The 27,577-nt window shown below is 44.2% G+C and overlaps 2 protein-coding genes across 4 annotated transcripts in view; both read right to left on the bottom strand.

Annotated features, from left to right (window-relative positions):
* SIL1 (SIL1 nucleotide exchange factor) overlaps nt 1-27,577 on the bottom strand; it is a 430,788-nt gene that overhangs the window by 128,566 nt on the left and 274,645 nt on the right. The window contains exon 1 of one of the 3 annotated variants that reach the window (XM_050795053.1): nt 14,281-16,583. The exons of the other annotated variants lie outside the window; for them this stretch is intronic. Within the exon in view, the coding sequence (XP_050651010.1) occupies nt 14,281-14,299 (19 nt within the window). The 5' untranslated portion in view covers nt 14,300-16,583. Of the gene's footprint in view, nt 1-14,280; nt 16,584-27,577 lie in introns of those variants that run through there. 3 annotated transcript variants of the gene reach the window in all.
* LOC126956106 (uncharacterized) overlaps nt 1-27,577 on the bottom strand; it is a 589,638-nt gene that overhangs the window by 327,944 nt on the left and 234,117 nt on the right. The window lies entirely within an intron of this gene.

Below are 27,577 nucleotides of genomic sequence, written 5' to 3'. Positions count from 1 at the left end.
AAAACATGGGATGGGGCACAGCGAGTGAGGCTGAGGCTGGAAACACAGGCTTAGACATCATCTGCATGACAATGAGGGCTCAAGCCAGAAATCTCTGAGGCAGGAAGTGAAGACCGAAGAAACAATGTTTATGATGGCCTTAATAAATGGCTACATCTTTCCAGAAGAAAGAAGAAAAGGAGTCAGGAAAGAGCTAACAATGGACTCCAGCGAAACAACAGATATAGAAGCAATTTGCCGGCCGGCTTGGTGGTTCACATCTGTAATCCTAACACTTTGGGAGGCCAAAGCAGGAGAATGGCTTGAGCCCAGGAGTTTGAGACCAACTGCTCTCCTGGGCAACATAGTGAAACCCCGACTCTACAAAAAAAAAAAAAAAAAAAAAATAGCTGGGTGTGGTGGTGCACACCTGTGGTCCCAGTTACTCAAGAGGCTGAGGCAGGAGGATCCCCTGAATCTGGGAGGTCAAGGCTATAGTGAGCCATGACTGCACCACTGCACTCCAGCCTGAGCAACAGAGTGAGACCGTCAAAAAAGAAGAAGCAATTTGCCAGATTTAACTTCTACATAAATGAGTTTCATTTTTTAATTTTTTTTTATTTTATTATTATTAGTTTTTGAGACGGAGTTTTGCTCTTGTTGCCCAGGGTGGAGTGCAATGGCACGATCTCAGCTCACTGCAAACTCTGCCTCCTGGGTTCAAACAATTCTCCTGCCTCAGCCTCCCAAGTAGCTGGGATTACAGGCATGCACCCAGCTAATTTTTTTTGTTTTTAGTAGAGATGGGGTTTCACCATGTTGGCCAGGCTGGTCTAAAAATCCTGACCTCTAGTGATCCCCCCGCCTCGGCCTCCCAAAGTGCTGGGATTACAGGCATAAGCCACTGCGCCTGGCCATAAATGAGTTTTAAAATAATGAATTATTGGCCGGGCGTTGTGGCTCATGCCTGTAATCCCAGCACTTTGGGGGCTGAGGAGGGTGGATCACTTGAGGTCAGGAGTTCGAGACCAGCCTGGCCAAAGTGGTGAAAACCTGTCTCTACTAAAAATACAAAAATTAGCTGGGCATGGTGGTGCGTGCCTGTAATCCCAGCTACTTGGGAGGCTGAGGCAGGGGAATAACTTGAACCTGGGAGGCGGAGGTTGCAGTGAGTTGGGATCGTGCCATTGAACTCCAGCCTGGGTGACAGAGTGAGACTCCATCTGAAAAAAATAATATTAATTTCTTTTTTAAAAAATTTTTATATAAATAGAAATGGAGTCTTCCCATATTGCTCAGCCTGAACTCAAACTCCTGGACTTAAGCAATCCACCCACCACAGCCTCCACAAATAGTAGGATTATGGGTATGAGCCACTGCACCTAGCTAATATATTTCTTTCTTCATCTCCAATTCATACTCCACTCCTTGGACTAACAATCAGACATCAACACCAGCCCAGACCCCAGGACCCTAACTTCCACCCTCTAGGTATTACTTCATTCCTAATCCAATATCCTGTTACAATCCCATCTCTTTCCCATATGACACCAGGATAAGGGAATCAAAGGGGTTGGTAAGTATCTTAGAAATGATAGGTGCCAAGAGGTTCATGCTGTGTGGGGAAGAGTGAGGCCACAAGGACACTGAAAGATTCTAAGAACCAAGACAGGCCTGTAATCCCAGCTACTCAGGAGGCAGAGGCGGGAGAACTGCTTGAGCCCAGGAGTTTCCAGGCTGCAGTGAGCTATGATGGTGCCACTGCACCCCAGCTTGGGTGACAGAGCAAGACCCTGTCTCAAAAGATAAAAACAAGATGGCCACTGATGGGCTATAGTCCTGGCTCCCTGAGGCAAAACAATAGGCTTATGGAAATTGGGGGAGCAATCATATTGTTTTGAGGGAGCAGTCATACTGTTTTAAGTTCTGGGAGAGAAGATGATAGAGGAGGTGAGGCTGACAGGCTATGAGAGGAAAATGTCAGAAGTAGGGAAAGGTCACAGGAGAAGTGGGTATGGACCCTGGAATTTCTCAGGATATAGGAGGAACTGGGCTTAAGAGAAAACCTTCTCCCTTACACCAAGTTCTCAAACAATGGGAAGAAGAAAAAGTCTCCTCAGGGAGAGGTTACCAGACCACCCTTCCACATCCCAAGTGGCTAATGTGGCTAGCATCCAGCCACCCACCCACAGCCAGGTGCTCATCCCCTTCCTCCTCCAAACCAGCCAAGGCAGCTGGCACCCATGTCTGCCGTAATGTGGGTACCTCCCTGGCCCACCCGGAACACTGCCTCTGCTCCAGGTTCTATCCTTCACCCTCTCTTTCCATGCTGAGCAATCATTAGGCCCATGGAGCTGCTGCCACTGGAGCTCAGACTCCTCTGAAAAGATGACAGAGAATCTGACCCTCTGCTTCCTGCTGCTGTTCTGCCCACAATGATTCTTTCATTCACTTGTTCAGCAAACAGTTGCTGACTGCTGACTAGGTGCCCTTTCCTTTTTGTCATTTCTCTGACAAATAACAGTGAAGTCAAAAATATCACGATACATTTTCAAAATCCAAATCATTCCTGGTCAGTTGACTGGCTGACAATAAAGCCTTCCTAATAAGTGGGATTTCATTCCCCATGGGAACACATGCCCTGTCCTCAAATGCCAGGGCTGAGCTCATTCTACCTGAAAAGCAGAGTGTAACTTCTGATGCCAGCTCCATTACCCCACCTAGCTCCTGTCCATCAGCTCAGTTTCTCAGAACAATTTCTGGGGCAATAATGGGAAGAGTCCTTGTGAAGAAGTCCAGTTCGCATATGCCTGGACCCCAAGCTATTCCAGCTGGACTCCCAACTAGACTACCTATACTGTGGCAGATAAGCCCAGAATCCTCCTCGGCCCTTTCAAGGGAAGACTTGGCTTTGGTCAGCAGAGAGTCTATAGTTTTCAGCTCCTGCAAGCTCTGCCTCTGTTGCAGAGAGCTGTTTTGCATGAAGTCATGATTGTTTAGGGCAACCTGTAACTAGTGCCTGAGCCAGGCATGGATATAAAAACCTAACCATTTTGGCCTAATTCAGGATCATCTGAAAGACAGTACTCACTTCAGAACTCCTCACTGGGATGCACAAGGCTTCATCAGGCTTGCATCAAAGTTTGACTGCTTCCTCTGCCCGATACTACTTCCTCCCCCTTCGTTTCATAGGGGTCGATCTCTAATAAACATACTGCATTCAAACCTCTATCTCAGCATCGGCTGCAGGAGAACCCAACCCACAACACTTACCAAAAGTTTTTCAAATTTGAGGAGCTGCTACACCTTGTGGGTTCCGTTTGTGGCAGAACTCCAAGCTCTAGTATATATGGTTGGAACACTGTCTTAGAAAGGAGGAGGCAGAAATAGTAAATATCCCCTCTGTGACTATGTAACATTTGAAGGACTCCTCAGAAGACCTTTTCTGAACTGAAACAGTGGGAAAAGATTTCAATTGTCCAGCACCACCCATAAATCATAACCACATTCTCTAGTTAGCACATACTACTCACTACTCAATCACTAGTTCAGATTCTTACCCTTCCCTTGAACTTCTGACTCTTCACTCTCAGTGGAGGCCTGGCCTTCTACATCACAGAGCAAACAGAAGCTGTCAGATGGGGTCGCCCCAGCTTCCCACTAGCAAGCGGATAGAGTCCACCTTTTGAAGAACTTTACCTCTTACCCACCTTCTCTCCTGAATCTTCCCTCTGTCCCTATGTACTAGAGTCTCTCATCAGCATTTATAAATAGTCTTCAGTTTCTTTTTTGTTAAAAAAGACACAAAGAGTCCATCAGCAGATGAATAAACAAATTTGTCCATACAATGGTATCTCCATACAATGATACATTATTCAGCCATAAAAAGGCATGAAGTATTGATACATGCTACACCAAGGGTGAACTTCAAAATTATTATGCTAAGTGAAAGAAGAGAGACACAAAAAGTCATGTATGTATGACTCCATTTATATGAAATATCCAAAATGAGTAGACTCATAAAGACAGAAAGGAGCTTTGTGGCTGTCAGATGTTAGAGGACAGGGAAATGTGGAGAAACTGCTCAGTGGGTATGGGATTTCCTTTTGAGGTGATGAAATGTTTTCGGATTAAATAGAGGTGGTGATTGCACAACATAATGAATGTACTAAATACCACTAAGCTTCTCACTTTAAAATTATTAATTTTATATTATATAAATTTAACCTCAATGTCAGAAAAAGAATAAGGAAAAACTTCCCTAGACCCCTTCTGGGTAGCATCTTTTCTTATCTCCTTTCATTTTTCTTACACTGACAACTTCTCAAGGAATGTCTAGACCTCCTTACGCGCCGTTCACTCCAAAGTCCACTCCACACCACTCCACTCTCACCCAGTGACAACCACTGATGCTTCCCACTCCTCCCCTCCTGAGATTTCTTGGCAGCACATGACACATGAGGCCAGTTCCTCAGTCCTAAAGTAAGTATTCTGCCCTGACTTCCTTGAGACTGCATACCTGATGAGTTCCTGCCGCTACAGCCTCTCCTTTGCCAGCTTACCCTCTTCTACCTGACTGTTAAGAGTTGAAACTTCTCAGGATGCTCTTGGTTCTCTTCTGGGGCTCGTCAGTTCTCATGTCTCCAACTGCCATCTAAATACACATACACACAAACAGGAGTGCACAGAAATAAAACTAGAAGGACCTACTAGATAATAAAACATATTGCAAAGCCTCTGTAATTAAAATGGTTTGGTACTGGTGCATGAATAGACAGAATTATCAATGGAACCAAAAAGAATATTCAAAAACAGACCCAACTGCACACAGAAATTTAACATATAGTAAGAGCAGAATCTCAAATCTATAGGGAAAGCACTTTTTTTTTTTAGACAGAGTCTCGCTCTGTCGCCCGGGCTGGAGTACAGTAGTGTGATCATAGCTCACTGCAACCTCAAACTCTTGGGCTCAAGTGATTCTCCCACCTCAGCTTCTGGAGTAGCTAGGACTACAGGCACGCACCACCATACCTGGCTAATTTTTTTTTTCTTTTTTGTAGAGACAAGAACTATGTTGCCCAGGCTGGTCTCAAATACCTGGCTTCAATCCATCTGCCTGCCTCAGCCTCCCAAAGGGCCAGGATTACAACAGGAGTGAGCCACTGCACCTGGCCAAGTCAAACTTTTTAATAAGTAGTGTTGGGATAACTCAACGGACATACTGAAAAAGGTAAAAATTAACCCCATGTCTTATGCCTACCTGCCAAGATAAATTCCAAACAAATTAAATCTTTAAATGTATAAAATGAAAACATACAAGTATGAAAAGAAAGCATAGGTCAACTACTCTATAATCTGGGAGTAGTAAATAACTCTCCTAATTATTATTCAAAATCCAAAAGAAATCACAAAAATATTAATAAATTTGATTATGCAGAAATAAAAATAGTTTTATAAAAAATAAAAATGCATGGAAAATATCATAAGCAAAAAAGACAAATGTCAAACTAGGTAAAGTATCTGCAATTTAATATCATAGACAAAGTGTTAATATCCCCAATATACAAAGAGCTTTTAAAAAATAAGGAGAAAAAAGACCAAAAAAAAATAGAAAAAAAAGCACTACAGATATGAACAGACAAGTCACAGAAAAAGAAATACAATGCTATTTAACTCTATGAAAAGATTTTCAACTTTGCTCATCACATGAGAAAGGTAAAATAAAACTACAGTAGAAAACTGCTTTCCACCTATTAGGTTGTAAGTACTTTGCAGGGGAGACTAGGGAAACGAAATTTACATATACAGCCCCTATAAAGGGGAATTTGACAACATCTAATAAAATTATAACTGCATTTACCCTCTGACCCAGAAGTCTGACTTCTAGGAAGTGACTGCAAAGATATGTTGGCAATAACCTGGATGAGCCTGGAAGTAGATTCTTTTCCAGAGCCACTAGAAAGGGACACAGGCTGGCCAACACCCTGGTTTCAGGCTGTGAGACCCTGAACAGAAGACTCAGCTAACCAGGACCTAGATTTCTGACCTACCTCAACAATGAAATAATAAATGAGACGGTGTTGGAAGCCACTAAGTTGGTGGCAATTTGCTTCACAGCTGTAATTTGCAATACAGCCCTGCAGATGGGGGAAAGGGGTTCACACCAAGGCTGGAAATGGGAGTAAGTGGGCTGTGTGAGATCTTAGGCCATCTAGCTTGGCTGAAACAGCAGACAGGCAGAGCTAAGGACTTAGAATAGCTGAGGTTCTTGAGGCCAGCCCTCCTTGCCTGACCATCCAACAGGAGTATGGGAGCAGGAGGTGAAGAAAAAGGTCAAGGAGGGGCAACCCCTGGCATTGGCAGGCGGCATTGCTGGTACTGATAAAAAGCATATGATCACTAAGACTTCAGATTTACCCTAAAGAATCTATAAGTACTTCTGTTTCTTCTACTTTCCCTTCTCCTTCTAGGCCTCCCCTCCTTTCCTGGACACTCAGACTTTAAACTAGATGGCTTTGAAAAAGGTAGGAAAAAAAATTTAACAAAAAGGGAGCCCATTATTTGGTAGAAATTTCTCCTTTTTAAGTTTGCCTTTTATATAAGTCTATTTCTGTAGATAAATTGAACCCAACTGTGATATTTAAATCATTTTAAGAAAGTACATTCTGTTTTACTTGCAAAAAGAGGGGACCCTTGGCCTCTTCCTTGAGACAGGCGAAATGGAAGGGGATGCAAGATACCCTGCTTATTTATCTCCAAAAGAAATCTATAGCCCCAGGCCCAGCCCAATTTTTGTGCCCAGCAGGAACAGGCCTTTGTTCAGAGAACACCACAGGTATCATGGGCACCACACCAAAAACAGAAAGCAGAACTGCTACATCTTTGGGCTCAAGACAAGGGGAACATGAAAACAACAGGAGATGGAGAGTGCCAGGCACAAAGGAAATATCTTTTATCTTACATTTTGTTGCTCCTAATGACCTTGTTCAGGCCTCAAATCAGTATGACTTCATTCTTTGGGAAGTACATTCTATGGAAGCTTTAAAATATATTATGAGGTTGCTACAGTTTAAATGTGGCCTCCAAAGTTCATGTGTTGGAAACTTAATCCTGAATGTAACAATGTTGAAAGAGGTGATTAGGTCATGAGGGCTTTGCCCTCATGAATGAATTAATGTCACTATCACAGAAGTGGGTACGTTTTCACAAGAGTAGTTTATTTAAAAAGTAAGTCCAGCTGGGTGCAATGGTGTGCCTATAGTCCTAGCTTCCCAACTGCGTGGAAGGCTGAGGTGCGAGGATTTGATTGAGCCCAGGAGTCCAGCCCAGGCAACACAGCAACACTCCGTCTCTCTTTTTTTTTTTCTTTTTTCCCCTAAAAGGCAAGTTCAGCCCCATTTTGTTCTCTCACCACATGATGCCTTTGGCCATGTATGCCACAGCAGCTAGGCCCACAACAGATGCAGCTCCTCAAACTTGGATATCCCAGTCTCTAGAATTGTAAGAAATAAATCTATGCTCTTTATAAATTACCCATTCTCAAGTATTCTGTTACAGGAGCATAAAATGTACTAAGACAGAGATAAATCAAGTTCTAACACAGGGGAAGACAGGTGCTGTTGAACAGGTGCTGCCCACAATCCTTCAGAGCGCGGTTAGCTCCATGTCTCTTCCCACACTAACGCAGTCCATGTGTGTGAAAAGGTACTAACCTGACACCATCTCCATAAATGTCTCAGAGGACCTCCTGGCATTGTGCGGAGGGTAGAAGAGATTGGTTCTTCTCCATGATGGTTAGCGGAGGTCTTCAAAACTCCATCCCTCACCCATTATATTTTTCTAAGGTACTTTTAAAATCCTTTCAACTCTGTATCTATAACTCACTGTGTGAGGTAGATTTTCTTTCATTTGTCCCAAATTTATTTCCCTTGGGATCACATGATGTCAGGCTCTACTGAACAGGATTTGTGGCACCAGTCCACATTCCCATTATCTTCACCCTACAAATTCTCAGTGCATGGCAAAGAGAAGCTCAGTACAAATTGTGAGTAGATGAATTTTCCTTCTCTGGCTTTTCTCCACATCAAAGAGTCCCATGCTTTCCCCACTGTCTTCAAATCCACACACACTCCACATCTGTCATGGACTGAACTAGAATCAGAGATAGTGTTCCTCCTCTCAGGAAGCCAGTCCTGGATCATGTTTCAGGTTTAAACATGAAATGGGGAGGGTATCTCATAAACCAGCCCTCACCTGCAGCAGAAACAATTTCTGCCAGGAAAGTAGTAAATGAAGCTATTTATTTGCTCTTCCTGCTGATGGAGTGAACACATTGTGTTTCTGTACAACCTACCTCCAACCTGACTCTCACTTCCAAGCTGAGCAAAAGTGGAAAAGAAACAATAGGAATCACGTCCCCATTGGAATGGGAAACCACTGGAAATCTCAAGAGAAACAAAGGCCTAAACACAAACTCCCTACACACCTTAAGAATAAACAGGCAATACAACAGAAACCATTCTATCATTCATTAGCAAATCTTTATTGAATACCTGTTATGAGTCAAGCACAGCCCTGGGCTCTGAAGATCTAGATGTGAGCAAGACAGACCAAAATCTCTGTCTACTCAGGGCTTACATTCTAGTAGTACTTAATGTTGTTTATTGTCTGTTGTTGAAGAGTACTGGTCAGGTATTTACAGAATGTCCCACCATCTGGGTTTGTCTGATGTTTTTCTCATTAGACTGGGGTCGTTGGTTTTGAGGAAGAATACCACAGAGGTAAAGGCCCCTTTGTCTCATCATACCAGAAGGTGCATCATATCCACATGACAACACTGGTGATATTACCCCGGCTTACTTGACACCCTTGATCACAGGTAGTACTTACCAGATTTCTCCATTGTAAAGTGACTATTTTTCCTTTTCCAAAATGTGTTCTTTAGAAATGAGTCAGTAAGTCTAGCCCAACTGGAAAGATGTAAGCTCCACCTTCTAGAGGGGGGAGTATCTATATATAACTGGAATTCTTTTTTTTTTTTTTTTTGAGAGCATCTCACTCTGTCTCCCAGGCTGGAGTACAGTGGTGCGATCTCAGCTCAGTGCAACCTCCACCTCCTGAGTTCAAGCAATTCTCGTGCCTCACCTCCTGAGTAGCTGAATTACAGGCATGCACCACCATACTCACCTAATTTTTGTATTTTTAGCAGAGATGGGGTTTCACCATGTTGGCCAGGCTGGTCTTGAACTCCTGGCCTCAAGTGATCCACCTGCCTTGGCCTCTCAAAGTGCTGGGATTACAGGCGTGAGCCACATGCCCAGCTCTATTATTGGAATTCTTCTGCAAGAAAGATCTAATTTTTGGCTGAGTGCAGTGGCTCACGCCTGTAACCCAACCACTCTGAGAAGTGCAAAAAATACAAAATTACAAAAAATACAAAAATTAGCCACTGCAGTGGCACACACTTGTAGTTCCAGCTACACAGGGGGCTGAGGTGGGCGGACTGGTGGAACCAGGGAGGTCGAGGCTGCAGTGAGTCATGACTGTGCCACTGCACTCCAGCGGGAGCAACAGCGCAAGACCCTGTGTCAAAATTTAAAAAAAAAAAAAATTTTTTTTTTAAAGAAAGAAAGATTTAACTCTTGAGAAGAGACAGAACAAGGTGGTGGACTAGAAGGCTCCATCAATCGTCCCTCCCGCAAGGACATCAATTTAACAACCATCTGCACAAGAAAAGCACCTTCATGAAAACCAAAAATCAGGTGAGCATTCACAGTACCTCTTTCAACTCTGTGTCGCTGCAAGATGCACTGAAGAGACAGAAAAGATAGCCTTGGATTGCTAACGCCCACCCCCCAACAGTGACAGTGTGGTATGAAGAACATCTCCAGGCGCTGGCAGAGGGAGAGCACAGCAATTGTGAGGCCCTGAACTCGGTGCTGTCCTATTAGAGCAGATAGAAAAACTGAACCAAACTCAGCTGACATCTACCCATGGAGGGAACATTTAAACCAGCCCACACCAAAGGGGAATCACCGATCCCAGCAGTTTAAACCTGAGTTCCCACAAACCTTGCCGCCACAGGCTAAAGTGCTCTGGGTCTCTAAGCAAACTTGAAAGCCTGTCTAGAACGCAAGGACTGCAGCTCTCAGGTGAGTCCAAGTGCTGAACTGGACCCAAAGACAGTAGACAGTGGGTGGCAGAGGGGCGGGAAACATAGTCTCCTGAGACACTAGCCAAGGCACCTACGGGAATCCTGGCATCATCCCTCCTCTAACTCTAGGCTGCACAGCTCGCAGCTCCAAAAGAGGCCCCTCCCTTCTGCTTGAGAAGAGAGAAAAGAGTGGGGAGGACTTCATCTTGTGTCTTTTTTTTTTTTTTTTTTTTTTTTTTTTTGAGACGGAGTCTCACTCTGTCCCCCTTGCTGGAGTGCAGTGGCCGGATCTCAGCTCACTGCAAGCTCCGCCTCCCGGGTTCAGGCCATTCTCCTGCCTCAGCCTCCCGAGTAGCTGGGACTACAGGCGCCCGCCACCTCGCCCGGCTAGTTTTTTTGTATTTTTTAGTAGAGACGGGGTTTCACTGTGTTAGCCAGGATGGTCTCGATCTCCTGACCTCGTGATCCACCCGTCTCGGCCTCCCAAAGTGCTGGGATTACAGGCTTGAGCCACCGCGCCCGGCCTCATCTTGTGTCTTGAATACCAGCTCAGCCACAGCAGAATAGGGCACCAGTCAGAGTTGTGAGGCACCTGTTCTAGGCTCTAGCTCCCCGATGACATTTCTAGACACACCCTGGGCCAAAAGGGAACCTGCTGCCTTACAGGGAAGGACCCAGTTCTGGCAGCATTCATCATCTGCTAACTGAAGAGCCCTTAGACCCTGAATAACCAGCAATGATGCCCAGGTACCATGCTGAGGGCCTCGGGTAAGCCTCTGAGACAGCTCAGCCACAGGTGGGTAGAGCACCAAGCAGGCCCCTGGGGTCCCAAATTCCAGGATCTGACTCTTAGATGATATTTCTGGACCTGCCCTGGGCCAGAAGGGAGCACACTGCCCTGAAGGGTGAGTCCCAGGCCAGGCAGCATTTACCACAAGCTGACTTAAGAGCCCTTGGACCTTAAGGGTAGTAGTCTGGCAGTACTCCCCACGGGCCTGTAGTGGTGGTGGCCACAGGGTGGGGCTCCTCTGCCTTTGGAAAGGGGAGGGAAGACTGCATCTTGTGGTTTAAGTGCCACCTCAGCTGCAATACCACAGAACACCAGGTAGATGTCTAAAGTTTTTAACTCTAGTCCCTGACTCCCAGGTGGCACCTCTAGACTGAGGCGCCGTCTGGGAAAGTATGTCCCACACAGCACCTGGGGGAGCTGGCTGCTCTGAAGGAAAGGATATAGGCCTGGCTGGTATTGCTACCTGCTCATTGTAGAGCTCCAGGGCCTTCAGTGAACACAGGCAATAGCCAGGGAATGGTTACAGCGTCGGAATAACCTAAAGACTCCACCAAAAAACTATCAGAACTAATAAACAAATTCAGTAAAGTTGCAAATTTGGTAAAGATACAAAATCAACATACAAAAATCAGTAGCATTTCTTTTTTGTTTTGTTTTTGTTTTTGTTTTTTTGTAGACATCTCACTCTGTTGCCCAGGCTGGAGTGCAGTGGCTTGATCTCGGCTCACTGCAACCTCCACCTCCCCGGTTCAAGCGAGTCTCCTGCCTCAGCCTCCCGAGCAGCTGGGACTACAGGAACACGCCACCACGCCTGGCTAATTTTTGTATTTTTAGTAGAGACAGGGTTTCCCCATATTGGCCAGGCTGGTCTCGAACTCCTGACCTTGTGATCCACCTGCCTCGGCCTCCCAAAGTGCTGGCATTACAGGAGAGAACTGCCGTGCCTGGCCCTAAAAATCAGTAGCATTTCTATATGCCAACAGTGAACAATCTGAAAAAGAAATTTAAAAAGTAATCTCATTTACACACATAAAATTAAATATCTAGGAATTAACCCAAGAAGTGAAAGATCTCTATAATGAAAACTATAAAACACAGATGAATGAAATTGAAAAGGACACCAAAAAAATGGAAAGAGATTCTGTGTCCATGGATTGGAAGAATCAATGTTGTTAAAATGTCCATACTACCCAAAGCAATCTGCAGATTCACGCAATCCCTATCAAAATACCAATGACATTCTTCATAGAAATAGAAAAACCAATCCTAAAATTTATATGGAACCACAGAAGAACTAGAATAGCCAAAGCTATCCTTAGCAAAAAGAACAAAACAGGAGGAATCACATTACCTGACTTCAAATTATACTACAGAGCTATGATAACCCAAACAGCATGGTACTGGCATAAAAATAGACACATATGCCAATGGAAAGAAGAGAGAACCCAGAAACAAATACACATACCTACAGTAAACTCATTTTTGACAAAGATGCCAAGAACATACACTGGGAATAGACAGTCTCTTCAATAAATGGTGCTGAGAAAAATGGAGATCCACATGAAGAAGAATAAAACTAGACCCCTATCTCTCACCATATACAAAAACAAAAATCAAATCAAAGTGGATTAAATACTTAAATCTAAGACCCCAAACTATGAAACTACTATAGGAAAACATTGGGGAAAATTTCCAGGACACTGGTCTGGGCAAAGATTTCTTGAGCAATACCACACAAGCATAAATAACCAAAGCAAAAATGAATAAATGGGATCATATCCAATTAAAAAGCTTCTGCACAGCAAAGGAAACAATCAACAAAGTGAAGAGACAACCCACAGAATGGGAGAAAATATCTGCAAACTACCCATCTGACAAGACACTAATAACCAGAATATATAAGAAATATATAAGAAGCTCAAACAACTCCATAGTTAATAATTCCATCAAAAAATGTGTAAAATATTTGAATAGACTTTTTTACTTTTTTTTTTCTTTCTTTCTTGAGAGGGAGTCTCACTCTGTTGCCCAGGCTGGAGTGCAGTAGTGTGATCTCAGCTCACCACAACCTCCGCCTCCCAGGTTCAAGTGATTCTCCTGTCCCAGCTTCCTGAGTAGCTGGGATTACAGGCACCCACCACCACACCTGACTAATTTTTGTATTTTTTGTAGAGATAGGGTTTCACCATGTTGGCCAGGTTTTTCTCAAACTCCCAACCTCAAGTGATCTCCCCCTCTCGGCCTCCCAAAGTGCTGGGATTACAGGCGTGAGCCACCACACCCGGCCTGAATAGACATTTCTTAAAAGAAGACATACAAATGCAAATGAATATGAAAAGGTGCTTAACATCACTGATCATCAGAGAAATGTGCATCAAAACTACAATGAGATATCATCTCACCCCAATTAAAATGGCTTATATCCAAAAGACAGGCAATAGCAAATGCTGGAGAGGATGTGGAGAAAAGGGAACCCTCATACACTGTTAGTGGGAATGTAAATTACTACAGCTACTATGGAGAATAATTTGGAGGTTCCTCAAAAAACTAAAAATAGAGCTACCATATGATCCAGCAATTCCACTGCTGGATATATACCCAAAACAAAAGAAATCAGTCTATCTAAGAGATATCTGTACTCCATGTTTGTAGCAGCACTGTTTACAATAGCCAACACTGGAAGCAACCTAAGTGTCCATCAACAGATGAATGAATTTTAAAAACTGTGGTACCTATACACAATGGAATAGTATTCAGTCATTAAAAAAAAAAATGAGATCCTATCATTTGCAACAACATGGATGAAACCAGAGATCATTATTTTAAATGAAATAAGCCAGGCACAGAAAGACAAACATCATATGTTCTCATTTATTTGTGGGATCTAAAAATCAAAACAATTGAACTCATGGATGCAGTGGGTAGAACGATGGTTACCAGAGGCTGGGAAAGGGAGTTGGGACAGGAACGGGGAGATAGGGATAGTTAATGAGTATTAAAAAAACAGAAAGAATGAGTAAGACCTACTATCTGATAGCACAGCAGGGTGACTGTAGTCAATAATAGTCTAATGGTCTATTTAAATAACTAAAAGAGTGTAACTGGACTGTTTATAACACAAAGGATAAATGCTTGAAGGGAAGGATACCCCATTCTCCATAATGTGATTATTATCCATTGCATGCTTCTATCAAAACATCTCATGTACCTCATAAATATATACAACTATAACATATGCACAAAAAGTAACAAAATTTTTTAAAAGATTTAACTTCTCTCCCCTAGTCATTTATTTAAATGAGTTTAGACTCATGTACATTTATTTTATAATTTTAGTTATAATCCAATACTACCTTACCTATTTTGTTGCTTTGCATCAATCCAGCTTCGGACGCTGGAAAAGAAAGAAAGTCACTTGTGAGGAAAGACTAAGGGAAGTGAGGGAGCCAGCCACAAAGCCATCCAGTGGAAGAACATTTTAGGTCCCAAGGTGTGACAGCCTGGTGTGTTTAGGGAAAAACAGCAAGGCCAGAGTGACTAGAGAAGAGGGAATGTAAGGGAGAATAGCAGCAAATGAAATGACAGAGGTAACGGTGAGCTGCATCATAGAGCTGTGCACGCCAAAGAAGGAGCTAGCCCTTACTTTATGTGAGAAGGAACACCAGAGGATATTTCTGAGCACAGGAAGGCATGGTAGAAGGATCACTGGCTGCTGTGTTGAGAAATGACTGCAGGTAATTAGGACAGAAGGAGGGAGACTAGTTAGATGCTACTCAATAATCCAGGTGAGAGATCATGGTGACCACAGGGGTAATGAGAAGTGGTCAAACTCTGGATACATTTTGAAGACAGAGCTGTTGGGATTGGCTGTCAGATAGAATGTGGGGTCTTAAAGAAAGAAAGGGGTCAAGAATGACTGTGAGGATTTTGACCTGAAAAATTAAAGGGATAGAATAGCCATTAACTGAAGTGGGGAAAGTTGCAGGAGCTCAGTTTTAGACATGTTAAATTTAAGATGCCTATCCAAGTAAAGGTGTCTGGTAGGCAGATGGATCTGAAGTTCAGAGAAGTCTAGGTTGGAGACAAAAAACCTAGGAGTCATCAGCATACAGATGAAATGTGAAGCCATCAGACTAGATGAGTCACCAACGCTGTAAGTGTAGACAGAGAAGAGCAGAGGTCCAAGGACTGAGCCTGCGGCATTCTGGCACGTTCTGGCACTGAGAGAAATCAAGACTTTCTTACCTTCTCTTTAATCAGATACAAATGTAGCAAGTTTTTTTTCTCGTCCACTGTGTACCTCGTACTGCTCTGGATCCCCTAATTCTCAGGACTCTCAGAATACAACCTTAATTCTCCCTCACCTTCTCTGTAATTCTCCATCCTCAATCTGTTCTGTGCTCCTGTACACCTGGTCACCATGATAAGACAGTCATTACTGCCACCACCTCTTTGCAAGCTGTTCCTCCCACCTGGAAAACCCTTTATACTCCACCTCATCAAATACCACCTTTTTCAAGCCCAACTTATCTCCTATCTTTTCTCTTCTCTGAAATTTACCTAATTACTCTCTCAGTGAATGAGTTTTTCCACCAAAGCAACCCTAACACTCCAATGACTACCAACGTTGAACCTCTGTAACACTTGATGTCTGTACAATCAGATATTTATCAGTTATTGACCTGTGTGGCTAGCTAACTGTATATAAACTGCGTAAAAATGCTGTAGCTTCCTTGAAGAAGAAAAGCATATCTACCTTTTCTCTTCCCTCCAAAATAGCCTAGAACAAATACCTACCATATAGGAAGTGCTCAATACATTGTGTGTGAATTGCTTCATGTCAGTTCTGTTATTCAATCAGTCACCATGTTCCCTGAGAGTAGAGACCTGTTTTGCATCTCCTCCATTTGATTCTGGGTTAGACACAGGTAGGCAGGCATTCAATAACTGCTTGCTATCAAAGGGGTTGATGACAATGTGAGGTCTCTGGGGACCTTACGATCTTGGCACAAAACAATGAGAATGTGTGTTCTGTTCTCGCTGCCCGATCTCACCTGAACCTAGCTATTTCCTGGACAAAGAAGAATAATCCAGGGACCACATAGAGAAGAAATTCCAGGACATCTGATGTTAATGCAGAGAGATACTCAAAATCATGGTGTTATCTAAAATGCCTGGAAAAGAGGTTGCTTTCACTGAAATGCTGGGCAAAAAGAATCAGAAAAGACAAGCACTTCTGTGTGAATCCTAAAAACACAGAGAATACATCAAAATAAATACAAGTATATTCACTGACGAATTATTTACAACAGTGAAAAACTGGAAACCATCTAAATGCCCAACCGTAAGAATTAAGTATAATTTGGTATATTCATACACTTGAATATATTAAAGAACAGCACCTGGAAAATGTTCACTTTATGCCTAAGGTTCACTTTATACCTATGTGCTGGAGGCTCTAACTTTCAACCTCCATTTCTAAAGGGAAAGTATCTGTCTCAAAATAGTCTGTACAGTATGATTGCACTTTTGTGCAAACAACTGGAAGAACACAAGCCATGATGTTAATTTGACATCTGCACAGTAGGATTTGGGTGATTGTGTTGTTGTTGTCTCCCTTTGTGTTTTTCTATGTTTTCCAAGTATTCTGCTTTGAAAACATATTACTTTGTCAGCAGGCAAAAAAAAAAAAAAAAAAAAAAAAAGAAAGTCATTTTAAAAACAAACATATAAGAGCCAAATTCTCAACTATCCAGGCATCTGACTGCTGAAAGTCTCCTACTTCCAATATAAAATGCAAGAATCCTAAGGTCCAGCCCCCTCCTCCCATTCCTTTCCCTCCCATACCACCCAAGACAGAAAACAGGTGAAACTAAGATCAAGAGCTGTTTTTCGTTTGTTTGTTTTTTATCTTTTTTGAGACAGAGTTTTCGCTCTTGTTGCCCAGGCTGGAGTGCAATGGTGTGATCTCAGCTCACCGCAACCTCCACCTCCCAGGTTTAAGCAGTTCTCCTGCCTCAGCCTCCTGAGTAGCTGGGATTACAGGCATGCACCACCACACTTGGCTAATTTTGTATTTTTAGTAGAGATAGGGTTTCTCTGGGTTGGTTAGGCTGGTCTCGAACTCCCAACCTCAGGTGATCCGCCTGCCTCGGCTTCCCAAAGCGCTGGGATTACAGGTGTGAGCCACTGCATCCAGCTGATCAAGAGCTTCTTAAGGGAAAGATTTCTGTCCTTTTGATCTTTGGTCTCCCACCTCAAAATTCTCAGCACCCTGTGAGGCATTAGGTGCTCAATAAACAAGAAAGGGAAGGAAGATATAGTGAACTTACAAGGCATAGATACCACTACTGCAATGACATCCCCACCGAAGGTACCCCTCCACCCTATTCTAGGTCTGATCCCTTTGCCTCCTATCTCTGAGCATTGCACAGGCCCACCAAGCCGCTCTTAGAATAAGAGTTCTGATTCTTTGCACCCCAGCAAGTATTCCTCTTTTGCCTTTCCCCCCACTCCTTTCCTTCCTCCCTCTTCTTAAAAGGTGATCTTGCCTTTCGGCTAGTACAATGTGCTGCACTGAACCAGTGTGCCAGTCAGTCTGTGGAGAATCACTGAGAGAATGAATTTGAATAATAAAAGCCAGAACAAGGCGATACCTTGGAGAGAGACTTGGTGTAGTACCTTCAATTTAGAACCTCATTTCAGTGGCTAATGCAGTTGTTGGAGACATTAGCCTAATTTTTGCCAGGAGAGTCCAGCAACACAGCAGTACTAAACATGGGCACAGAGGACCCTGCTCATCTCAGAGACAAAGTGTGCAGAATGAAATTAGCAGCACTGCACTTCTGGTGCAGAGGAAAGCAAATTCTCACTCCCCTCCCCCAATTCATCACCAATCATCTTTAAAATGAAAAACACAGAAATGTGTGTGGGAGTCAGCACAAGCATGAAGTTCAAGGGAAGCCAGGACCCTGAAGAAGCTCCCAGGAGGCACTTATGGACTACGGGAAAGTTCATTTCAAAGGACATCCAATAAATGCAGCCCTACCACAGATCTTATCATTGCCAAGCCCTATTTGCTGCAGGCCTGGGAAGGCTCCAGAACCTGCTGGCAGGTCAGTTTGTTGAGGCCAGAAATGGGAAGGAGAGCCCACAAAGGCCAAACTGGAAGAAAGAGGCTCAGCTCTAGACACATCTACACAGACTGGGGTGGAGGTTCCTAAAACAAGGGCTTCCTATTGGCTAGGTTAAAAAGAAGCCACACCTGGTCTGGTCCAGATTTGTCCTAAGTCCCTCCCTGTGTGTCAGCCTCCACGCTACAGAAGCCAAGCAGCTCAGGACCTTTTGCTCTGCTGTAGCTGTGAGCCTTTAAAGAGGGGAGCATGCGGCTCAGACGTAGCAACAATAATTGTAGGTGACAGACTTGGCAGGGGCCTCCTGGCTCCTCCTAGACCATGCCAACAATGGGTCCAGCGTGGGTCTCACTGGCTAGCGAGGCTGAAGAAGGCACTCCTTGCTCTGATTCTAATAGGCTGGTAGGCCAGAAGTGCTCTCTCTGCCCCTGCTGGTCTCTCATTGCCTCTGATTCCCCAAAGTCCCACTCTGCTCCCTACTCTTACTCAGGGTCCTTTTGTCTTATCTAGAGATGGGTAAAAGGAAGACAAAGTTGAACCAAAGTCTTCATAGCCAAGGATTTTCTGGAACCTAATGCCCCTTTTCCTCTCCTCTCCCCCAGCAGAGGGCAAAGGAAAACCCAACGTTACCAGTAACTCACTTTCAACAGTATCATGGCCTCACTAGCACTAGCCTGGAGGCCTCAATGACCCTGACATATCAACATAATGACAGACACAAGGACACCTGCATATCCAGATCCTTGAGTGGGTTAGTAGGACTGCCAATCTTTTTGTTTGAATTGATTCCCAGGTAGGCTGTGGTTAAGGATTAAGGCTTAAGGCCCAGGCACTCTGCTATGCCCTCACTGTATTTAACGCAGCAGTAGGCACATGGCAAGTACCCAAACACCTCAGAACTTGAACTCTTCCCAAGGGTCTCTCCGTGAAGTCCCAGGAATGTGAGACACTGTCCTCTTTTCCTTACAGATACTAAAGGCCAACCCTAGAGACGAAGGAAGGGCTGCTCAGAGGAAAAGCGGAAGAAATGAGAGGCTAGACAACCCAGACTCCACCCAAGAGGCACACGCAATGAGGAGAGCAGGACAGGGATAGGGGGGCAGGACTCACCCTCCATACACACAGCCTGCCTGCCAAAATTTACTGGATGGCAGGAATCCTAGATCTGTGGGTGAGGATTGAGTCATGTTATGAATCTCCTTTTTCTAAGCAGCCTGTGAAAAAACTCCTCCATCTCAGGAAGAGAAGGTGGGGAAGAGGGGGGCGATCTGTGGGGAAGGTGGTGGTCGGCAACTGGAAGCTCAGATTTCATTCTAATGCTAGAACAGCCTCCTCAAATTACAAGGGGTCCATTCCAGAAGAAGCTAGGCAGGCCAAGGAGGCTGGACTGTGGCTGTGGATAAAGTCAAAATACCATTGACATGAAACTGTATAATCGCAGAGTTGATAATTTCCCTGGAAGAAACAAATCCTCCTATAACTATAAATCAATTGCAATTGCAGAAATCTATCAAAAAAAAAAATCAGCTGTTACCAGAAATTCTAAATCCTTGGCACTAGAAGCATAATTAGGGGAGATTCTGAAAGGTGCCCTGAGGCAGGCCATACAAGAACAGAGTAGAAAGGAGTTATATACCCTTAGAAAGCTCATTTAGGGAATGGGCTGTGCATAATGCATGCAGGCCCCAGGAGTGCAGACACTCCCTCCCGGCGGCCTGCTCAGAGGCAGGCTGTGAGCCGCGACACTGGCAGATGGCTGCCCCGGTAGCAATCGTGCACGCTCCAACGGCCGCCTCCTCCGGTCCACCCTTGTGCACAGGCTTATGTTCCCACAAGGGGTGGGGAGCACCAGCAGACATTACCCCCAAAGAATAGTGCCTTTCCCTAGGGAAGGTAAACATTTCCATCAGAAGGCAGAAGCCGGCACAAGGCAATTTCTCTCTGTGCAAGGAAAAGGAGCCGCAAACATAAAGTTGCTCAGTCAAAAGAGACAGATGATCTCTGCAAGCGAAGCTGTGCCAAACTGTCTGTAAAGGGTTTGCACATCCATCAGCATAAGTGGCTGTGTAGGGGAGGGGGAGGCAGGAGTAGGGAAGGCCCACTCAGGGTGTAGGACTCTCAGGACTCAGAAGCCCCAGGAGAGGGGAAGCCAGTCATTTTTCTGCTAGGGCTCTAGCCTGAGCAAAGGTGCAGCAAAAGGCTTGATTTCCAGCAGATTCTCTCTCCTCTCTCAATTCTCCCAATCCACACCCAAGGTCTGTCCACTTCAACCTTCTGCATTCACAAGGTTTTGGGGCCGTTGGCTATTCAATCTTGAGCCAGCCACTTCTTCCCACTGGCATCCTCCACCTTTTTAAAGTCACGTGTAACTAAAAGAGAAATGGCAGTTCACTAGTCTTATGCCTAAAATAACCCATAGAAAAATATGGTTTATGAAGTCCCCCGTAATACAATACATAATTCAGAGCCTAGCCATTTGTCACAGCATTGAGTAATCCACATACATCCCAAGGGTCTGACAATAAAATTCGTAAATCAATAGCAAAAAGCAGTATACCTTAGCCATTGAGTTAAAATACAAAGAACATTTTTTAGCATTGATTTTTTTAACTTAAAAAATATGGGATTCTGAGTGTAAATGCTTGTAGGGGAGTTGTGTGCTAGAATGAAAGACTCTATACTTTCCAGAACCCCCGATAGCTGACTTCAATGCAAAAATAAAAACTCCAAGACTCACATTCTTCCAATGATAATAATGGCTTTTTTCTACAAACCCTGCTATTAGCATGACAGGGATGGCCACATCAGTCATAAGAAAAGTACATGTACCTTTTACACTTAAGAAAAGCAAGCAAAATATCTGCTTTGTGCAAAAGCAAGGCACTTGGCAGGAAAGAAAATAATAAATTATTGCAAAGGCTTGAACTTATTTTTCTTTCCCTGGATGATCAAACAATGAGCGTAGGGGTAGGCATTACAATCCACAAACATACTGCCATAGTGATTGGTGCTTAGGTAGTAGGATAAAACAGGCAGAATTTCATTTATATTCCAAAGAACAGAGACAAGTGCCCTGATCACTCACCCCTGCAGAGAGTCCTAATGCCACATGAGTGGCCTCCTCCCCAGTCGCTGTATGGCCTCGCTGCAGGATCTGATCTGGGGTGTGTGTCTGCATTGCTATCTGACCAATTATCTGCCTAGAACAGACCTTGCCTGAGGATGCCAGGTGCATCTCAGGTGTGGTACATCTACAGCAGGTGTGCAGGTGCTTAAGAGGCAGGTGTTGGGGTCCCTGAGTAAGAGCCCTCCCTCTGACATGGGAGGCAAGACTGACTCAGGTGTTACCTATTATGCTGGGGGCACAGCTATACCCTGGTGAGTTTCTCCTTTACTTAAAACGATCACTTAGACATTATTCTATTTTAGCTTTTTATTTTGAAATAATTTTAGACTTACAGAAAAGTTGCAAAAAAAAAGAAAAAAAATACAGAGTTCCCGTATACTCTTCACCCAGATTTCCCTGCTATTAACATCTTACAAAACTATAGGACAATTATCGAAACTAAGAAATTAACATGTATACAACAGTAGTAACTAAACTATAGACTTTACTGGGTTTCACCAGTTTTTCCACTAATGTTTTTCTCTTTTGCACAATCTAATCCACTACAATCTAAATACAGGTTATCACACTGTATTTCGTCGTCACGTCTCCTTTGTCTCCTCCAATCTGTGACAGTTCCTCAGTCTTTGTCTTTCGTCACCTGGACATACTTGAAAAGTGCTGGTCAGTTATTCTGCAAACTGTACCTCAATTTGGGTTCATCTGATGTCCACTGATTTTTAATACAACAGAAAAAACAGCAGCTAACATTTACCGAGCTATTACTATGCACCTGGCATTACAGTAAACATTTCATGTTTACCTTATTTACTATTTAAAATAATCCTCAGAAGAATGCATTATTACTACCCCTATTTTACAGAAAGGGATAGTTCATTAATCTTTAGTGTAATTAAGTAACTTGCCCAGCTACTAGCTATAAAAGACAGAGCAGAGGTGTGAACCCAGGTGGACTAACTCTAAAACATTATACTATATGCTATATTCAAGGCATGGCAGCAACAATCGAATGCCAGCATACAACCTGGGCTGAGCTCTTGGCCATTGCCTCTGTGAAGAACATGTCTCACTGAAGAAAGGGCATATAGGCTTTATCTTTCTTCCAAAGGAGACGAAATACTCCACTTGAAGTTCTGCCCATACAACCAGAAGATTTTTTTTCTCTTGACAAGAAGCACCTTCCTGGATTAAGGGTAAAGAAAAGGCCATTGTTCTCCTAAGACCTCACTCTGGACTGGTGCCAGATGGAGGGAAAATAGATGAGCAGGTAGGTGTGCTCAATTCAAGAGAGTTCTATTCCAAAGCCTTTTCAAGCGTATGGAAACAAAGAGGTCACAAAAAGGGAAAAAAGCCCCTGGGATTGCTTTTTTTTCCCACGTTATGCCCAGAAATATCCAATGATGGGCAACACAAATGGACACCTTGTCATTAGTATTAGGATCTTTGGGAAAGCTGAGGTACAAACTATTCATGTGCCACATGGTGTGTGTGTCAAGGGACAGGGCTGTGGGAGGCAGGCTGGGAAGAATTCCAGCTGCACTCCAGGATTTGTTTTTAATGCTTATAACTTTAGATCACTCAGTTCCACAGACTTGATTTTTCCCAAATCCCCTCTCTGGCAACGTTAATGTGTTTCTCCTCTAGTTCTCACTGATCAGCGAAATACGTGGCTAGAAGAATTGGCTTGGAAGTCATTTCTTTGATGCTAGCAGAATTGAGAAAATATTCCCCCAGCTACAGACCCCTCCATCTATTCATCCCTGCCACCTGCCACTCAGCTGCAGGTAGAGGCAGCTAGGAAGGTAAGGTGGCAGAGGTGGCAGGGATGGCAGGGTGTGAAGGAAGGGAAAAGGGAAAGGGGCTGAGAGCATGAAAACAAGGAAAAGAGAAAAAAGAGAGAGTATTGTGTTCAAACGGCCACTTCAGAACAAAGACTCATTGATATGCATCAGCAGTGTCAGATGAAGCCAGCAAATAGGTGAAAAATGTTCAGCATTCCTTAGAACTTTTCTTCTTCTCTTCACCCCACAAAGTACATCCCTCAACTTCAAAACTAAGACGGACTCTTGTAAATGAAACACTTTATCTGGGTGCCTCCATTACTGCCAGCTTTGTAAAAGAGCCTCCCCTTTGAAATCTACTGCTCTATACCTAACTCCAAGGTATCCTCAGCTAGCTACTTTGATCAAATACTGGAAGCTAAAATGCTAACCGTCTTTAGGGAACAATTCCTCCAGCCTCTCCATCTACAATTTAACCCCGTGGGAATCTAAAGCCAGCTAACAGTCCTCAAATCATACTGCACACAGGGCTGCTTACTCCACTGTGTTTAGGGACATCAGAATCAATCCCTAAGATCCAACCTAGAAACCCAAACAGGGCAGCTTGATAATTCTGTGTCTGCTTGAATAATTCCCCCTCTCAGTGTCAAAGGCCTCCAAAATTCACATTATTTTGTTCCCATGTAAACTTCAAATAAAACTGCTTTCAGATCATGACCCCACAGATTCCATCTTAAGAAGAAAGGAAATCTGGGAAAAGCAATGGGATCTGAAGCCCCTTTACCAATGGACCACGGGCTCCAAAAGAGACCAAGAGAAAACATAACTACTCCCTTATGGGGTATCTTGAGGACTTAATATATACAAAGCACCTAGCACAAGGGGATGTTAAAAAAAAAAAAAAAAAAAAAAAATCAGTTTTCTTCCTTTCCCCACCCAACTGCTAGACTGGAATTCCTGGGTCCTATTTCCCCTCTGTCTTTTTTCTTTTTTTGGTAAGCCCCTTCCATTCTAGGATCCCCTCAGTCATTTCTTGGTCATGAGATACTAGACAACCTCCTTATCCTCTAAGAGCCTGAATGACTTGGCCAGCCGCGGTGGCTCACGTCTATAATCCTAGCACTTTGGGAGGACGAGGCTGGCAGATCACGAGGTCATGAGTTCAAGACCAGCCTGGCCAGCATGGTGAAACCCCGTCTCTACTGAAAATGCAAAAATCAGCCAGGCATGGTGGCTGGCGCCTGTAGTCCTGGCTACTCAGGAGGCTGAGGTAGGAGAATTGCTTGAGACTGGCAGGTGGAGGTTGCAGTGAGCCGAGATCATGCCATTGCACCCCAGCCTGGGTGACAAAGCGAGACTCTGTCTCGGAAAAAAAAAAAAAAAAAAAAAAGAGCCTGAATGACTTGACCAAACTGGGAGATGATGGAATAGAGATTAAAAAGATGATGTTTATACAACATTTAGAGGGTTACTGGGGTGAGGAGCAAGGGTCGTTTCTTTTTTCCCCTAAGGAAAAAGAACTTTACAAATATACCATATTACTATTCCTTAAAAACTCACCTCTGCCCAGATAAACTAATTATGGCCATAGGTAATCAAATCCGAAAACTTTTAATCAAAAGAAATGGTTCTCTTCTTCCAAACAGCTGCATTACACAAATCATAAACAGACTGTTCTGGGAATTAAAGAAATTAAACTAAAACTCAATCTTTGTTTGCCCAAATCCACATATTATGGGAAATAAGGCAAAACCAACAACTTATGAGTTTATGAATAATAACAAAACAAAACCCCCACATGAACAGAAATATAATCAGCTTGATTAGCACCCAGGCAACAAAAGGCTCACAGAGCCCCTGCACACAAGGCCGTGCTTCATGTGTGCTCTTGAGAGGCTGCCAAAAGATCAGTGGCTAGTGGGGTGCCACCCCCACCCTGCCCTGTGCACTGCCAGGGCCTCAAAGAGTTCCCTTGATGTTCCCTGTCTTCAGAAGAGGGAAGGTTGGAGCAGGTTCAGAGGAGCTTCCAAAAAGCTCTCCAGAGCTTGCCAGAAACCTGGCTTCACAAAGCCCCACAGGCCAGATGGACAAAAGTCTCCCTCACCATACCCAGAGACAACCCAAGAGTCCCCAGAATGATCCGCCTATCGTCCCTCAGATTCCAACCATCTCACTGTCCACCTATGCACTGCCCAGGGCTTAGATTACTCAAGAAAGTCAACAAACCTCACCCACCACAGTGTCAGGTTGTCAGATGTTAACTGGACCTTTCCTAACACTGGGTGATGCTTAGTTCTGACCTCTTGGTTGTCCAAGAACTTTCCCCATGGTAGTTCTTCCCAACCTTCCATTTCCCAAGCACCCAAATGGATACTTCTCTTTCATCGCCCAAAGCAGAAGACCACCCTCAGCTTGGCTCAGAAAACTGAAGACATCTAATAGGAGCTTCTTCAATTTCTGTCTATATCGCTACTACCTTTCTGTGTCCCCTTCCAGCCTCTGATTCTAATTTCTCAGTCTCATCACATTTATAAAGCCAAGACTGTCCATCTGCTACCTAAATAACTTTGCCCCATCAGTGATCTCCTCTATGGGATTATAAATCTGTCAACACTGATTCCTTTCCCCTCTGCCTTCCAACATACACAAAACCTCTCTCCATCCAGCTCCAATGACCCCACCTCAGCGAAGCCTTTCCTTCAGTGTCCTCTGCATTCCCAATGAGTCACCTTCCTATAGGGGGTCCTCCATCACTATAAGCCCAGGTGGGCAACCTCTGTCATGCCCACCATGGTATCCCTGGCATCAAGCACTATACTTCCAGGAGTTCAACAAATGGAACCCAAAATGAACAAGTTTTCTGATATGGCTATCTCTAACTGAAATTGCCCTTTTAGTTCTCCTCTTCTACTATCAAACTCCTCAAACCCAGGAGTTTACATCATCTTTCTTCATCTCCTCATCTCCCAGCACAGCTCCTGGTTGGATTCTATGACAGACTCATCTGTTACACTTAGTTTCACACCTTTAAATCTACTGGCTTGTCAGTTCTCCTTCTGATCTCCTCCCTCCCCCTCACTGGCCCCCACCGCTGACAGAGTAGATGCCACCCATCCCCGCCACCTCATTTTTCCCTTACACATACCTGTCACTCCAGACAAGCAGATATACTCTCACTTCAGGTCTCTATTCATGTTATCCCCACCAACACCACTATTCAGAGTTTGTTCTCTTCTTTACCTAGTGAAGTACTATCTCTAAGTTATAGACCAATTCCTAACTCCAAGGCTCTGACAAAACTAACAGGTTCTGGGAAAGGGCCTCTCATTCAAGCTCTAGGCAAGCCCTTGAGAACTACTCCTAGTCCTGGTTAGTCTTAACCATGGAGATGCCCTGGGTTGTCTTGGCCAGTGGGGTGAGGCCAATATTAGAAAAGGAAAAAATTCAGAGCTACAAAGGTTCTCTGAACTAAAACAAAGTCTGTGGCATGAGGGCTGGGACTATTTTGGCAGCTAGTTTCCATCATCCCCACTTGGTCTAAGTTTTCCATCTCAGCCATCTGGGTGTCCCAATCTTTGAGAGCTGAGGCTATGCCACTCTGCTCAGCACTCCTGATTAAACCTCAGAGAGAACAGGTGGATAGAAGCAGAGGAAGGGGAAGATAAGAGCTTCAGGGTGCGCATTAAGCATACAAATGCTTGTTAGAAAGAGGATGGTCAACAGCTGCTCTCCATCACCACCCAAATGCACAGATTGCAAACTGGACCCTGGCCTGTCCCATCCGGGTAATGAAGGCCAAAGCCAGGGCAGAGATGCTTTGGTGCCAGAGCAGAACTCAGCCAGCCGGCTGCAAAATGGCCTCAGTCTTGGCAGTGGCTGCCACGGAGGTTGCAGGCCTTCCTAGCCTGGCCTCCACCTGCTCTCCCAGGGGGCTGTGGGATTTAGCTGCTGAGGGGCAGTGATTAACCATCCTGGGAAGCTAGTGAAGAGACCTCCCTACGTGAGAAATGAGGTCTCTCTGCAATGAAGTGATCTAAACTGTCCTCATGGAGCCTCCTGGGCCTTCCTGTATTCCAGCCCACCATCTTTTTTTCTCTCCCAGTACAGGATAATTTGAAGCCTCAGAAACTGCTCCTACAGGCCTCAAGAGACCTGGCATCCTGCCATCCTCCAAGTGGTTCTCTCTAACAAGCTTGTATTACCAAGGAGCAAAGGAGATGCTCAGAGTGGAGAATGCTTAACAAAGGCTGGGGAGGTGGAAATTATAGAGGGAGGGACCAGAAGTATAGGTAGAAGAGGAACAAATGAAGTTCTAAGGAAATCCCCAGAAGACTAGAAAGCCCTCAAAGTAAGAAGGGTGGCACTGTGCAGAAAGTAGTAGCACCAAAAGTAAGCTCTGTTGAATACTTCATCCTGAAAAGTTGCCAGAGATAGCAACTCATGTCCAAGAAGCAAGACAGACCACCCCAACATAATCAGGCTGTTTCTTCTATTTGGCCCCTGCCCCACATTTCCAGCACTGTGCTTGAGCCAGGGTGAAACATCATCCAACAAAGACCCCTGGCTATCCCCCTCAAGTCATTACTTTCTTAACAGCAGCTAAGAAGTCCCACT

Source organism: Macaca thibetana, chromosome 6, assembly GCF_024542745.1.
Source record: "Macaca thibetana thibetana isolate TM-01 chromosome 6, ASM2454274v1, whole genome shotgun sequence".
Taxonomy (NCBI): Eukaryota; Metazoa; Chordata; class Mammalia; order Primates; family Cercopithecidae; genus Macaca; species Macaca thibetana.
The sequence above is the reverse complement of the archived record's forward strand: the minus strand, read 5'-3'. Positions and strand labels throughout refer to the sequence as shown.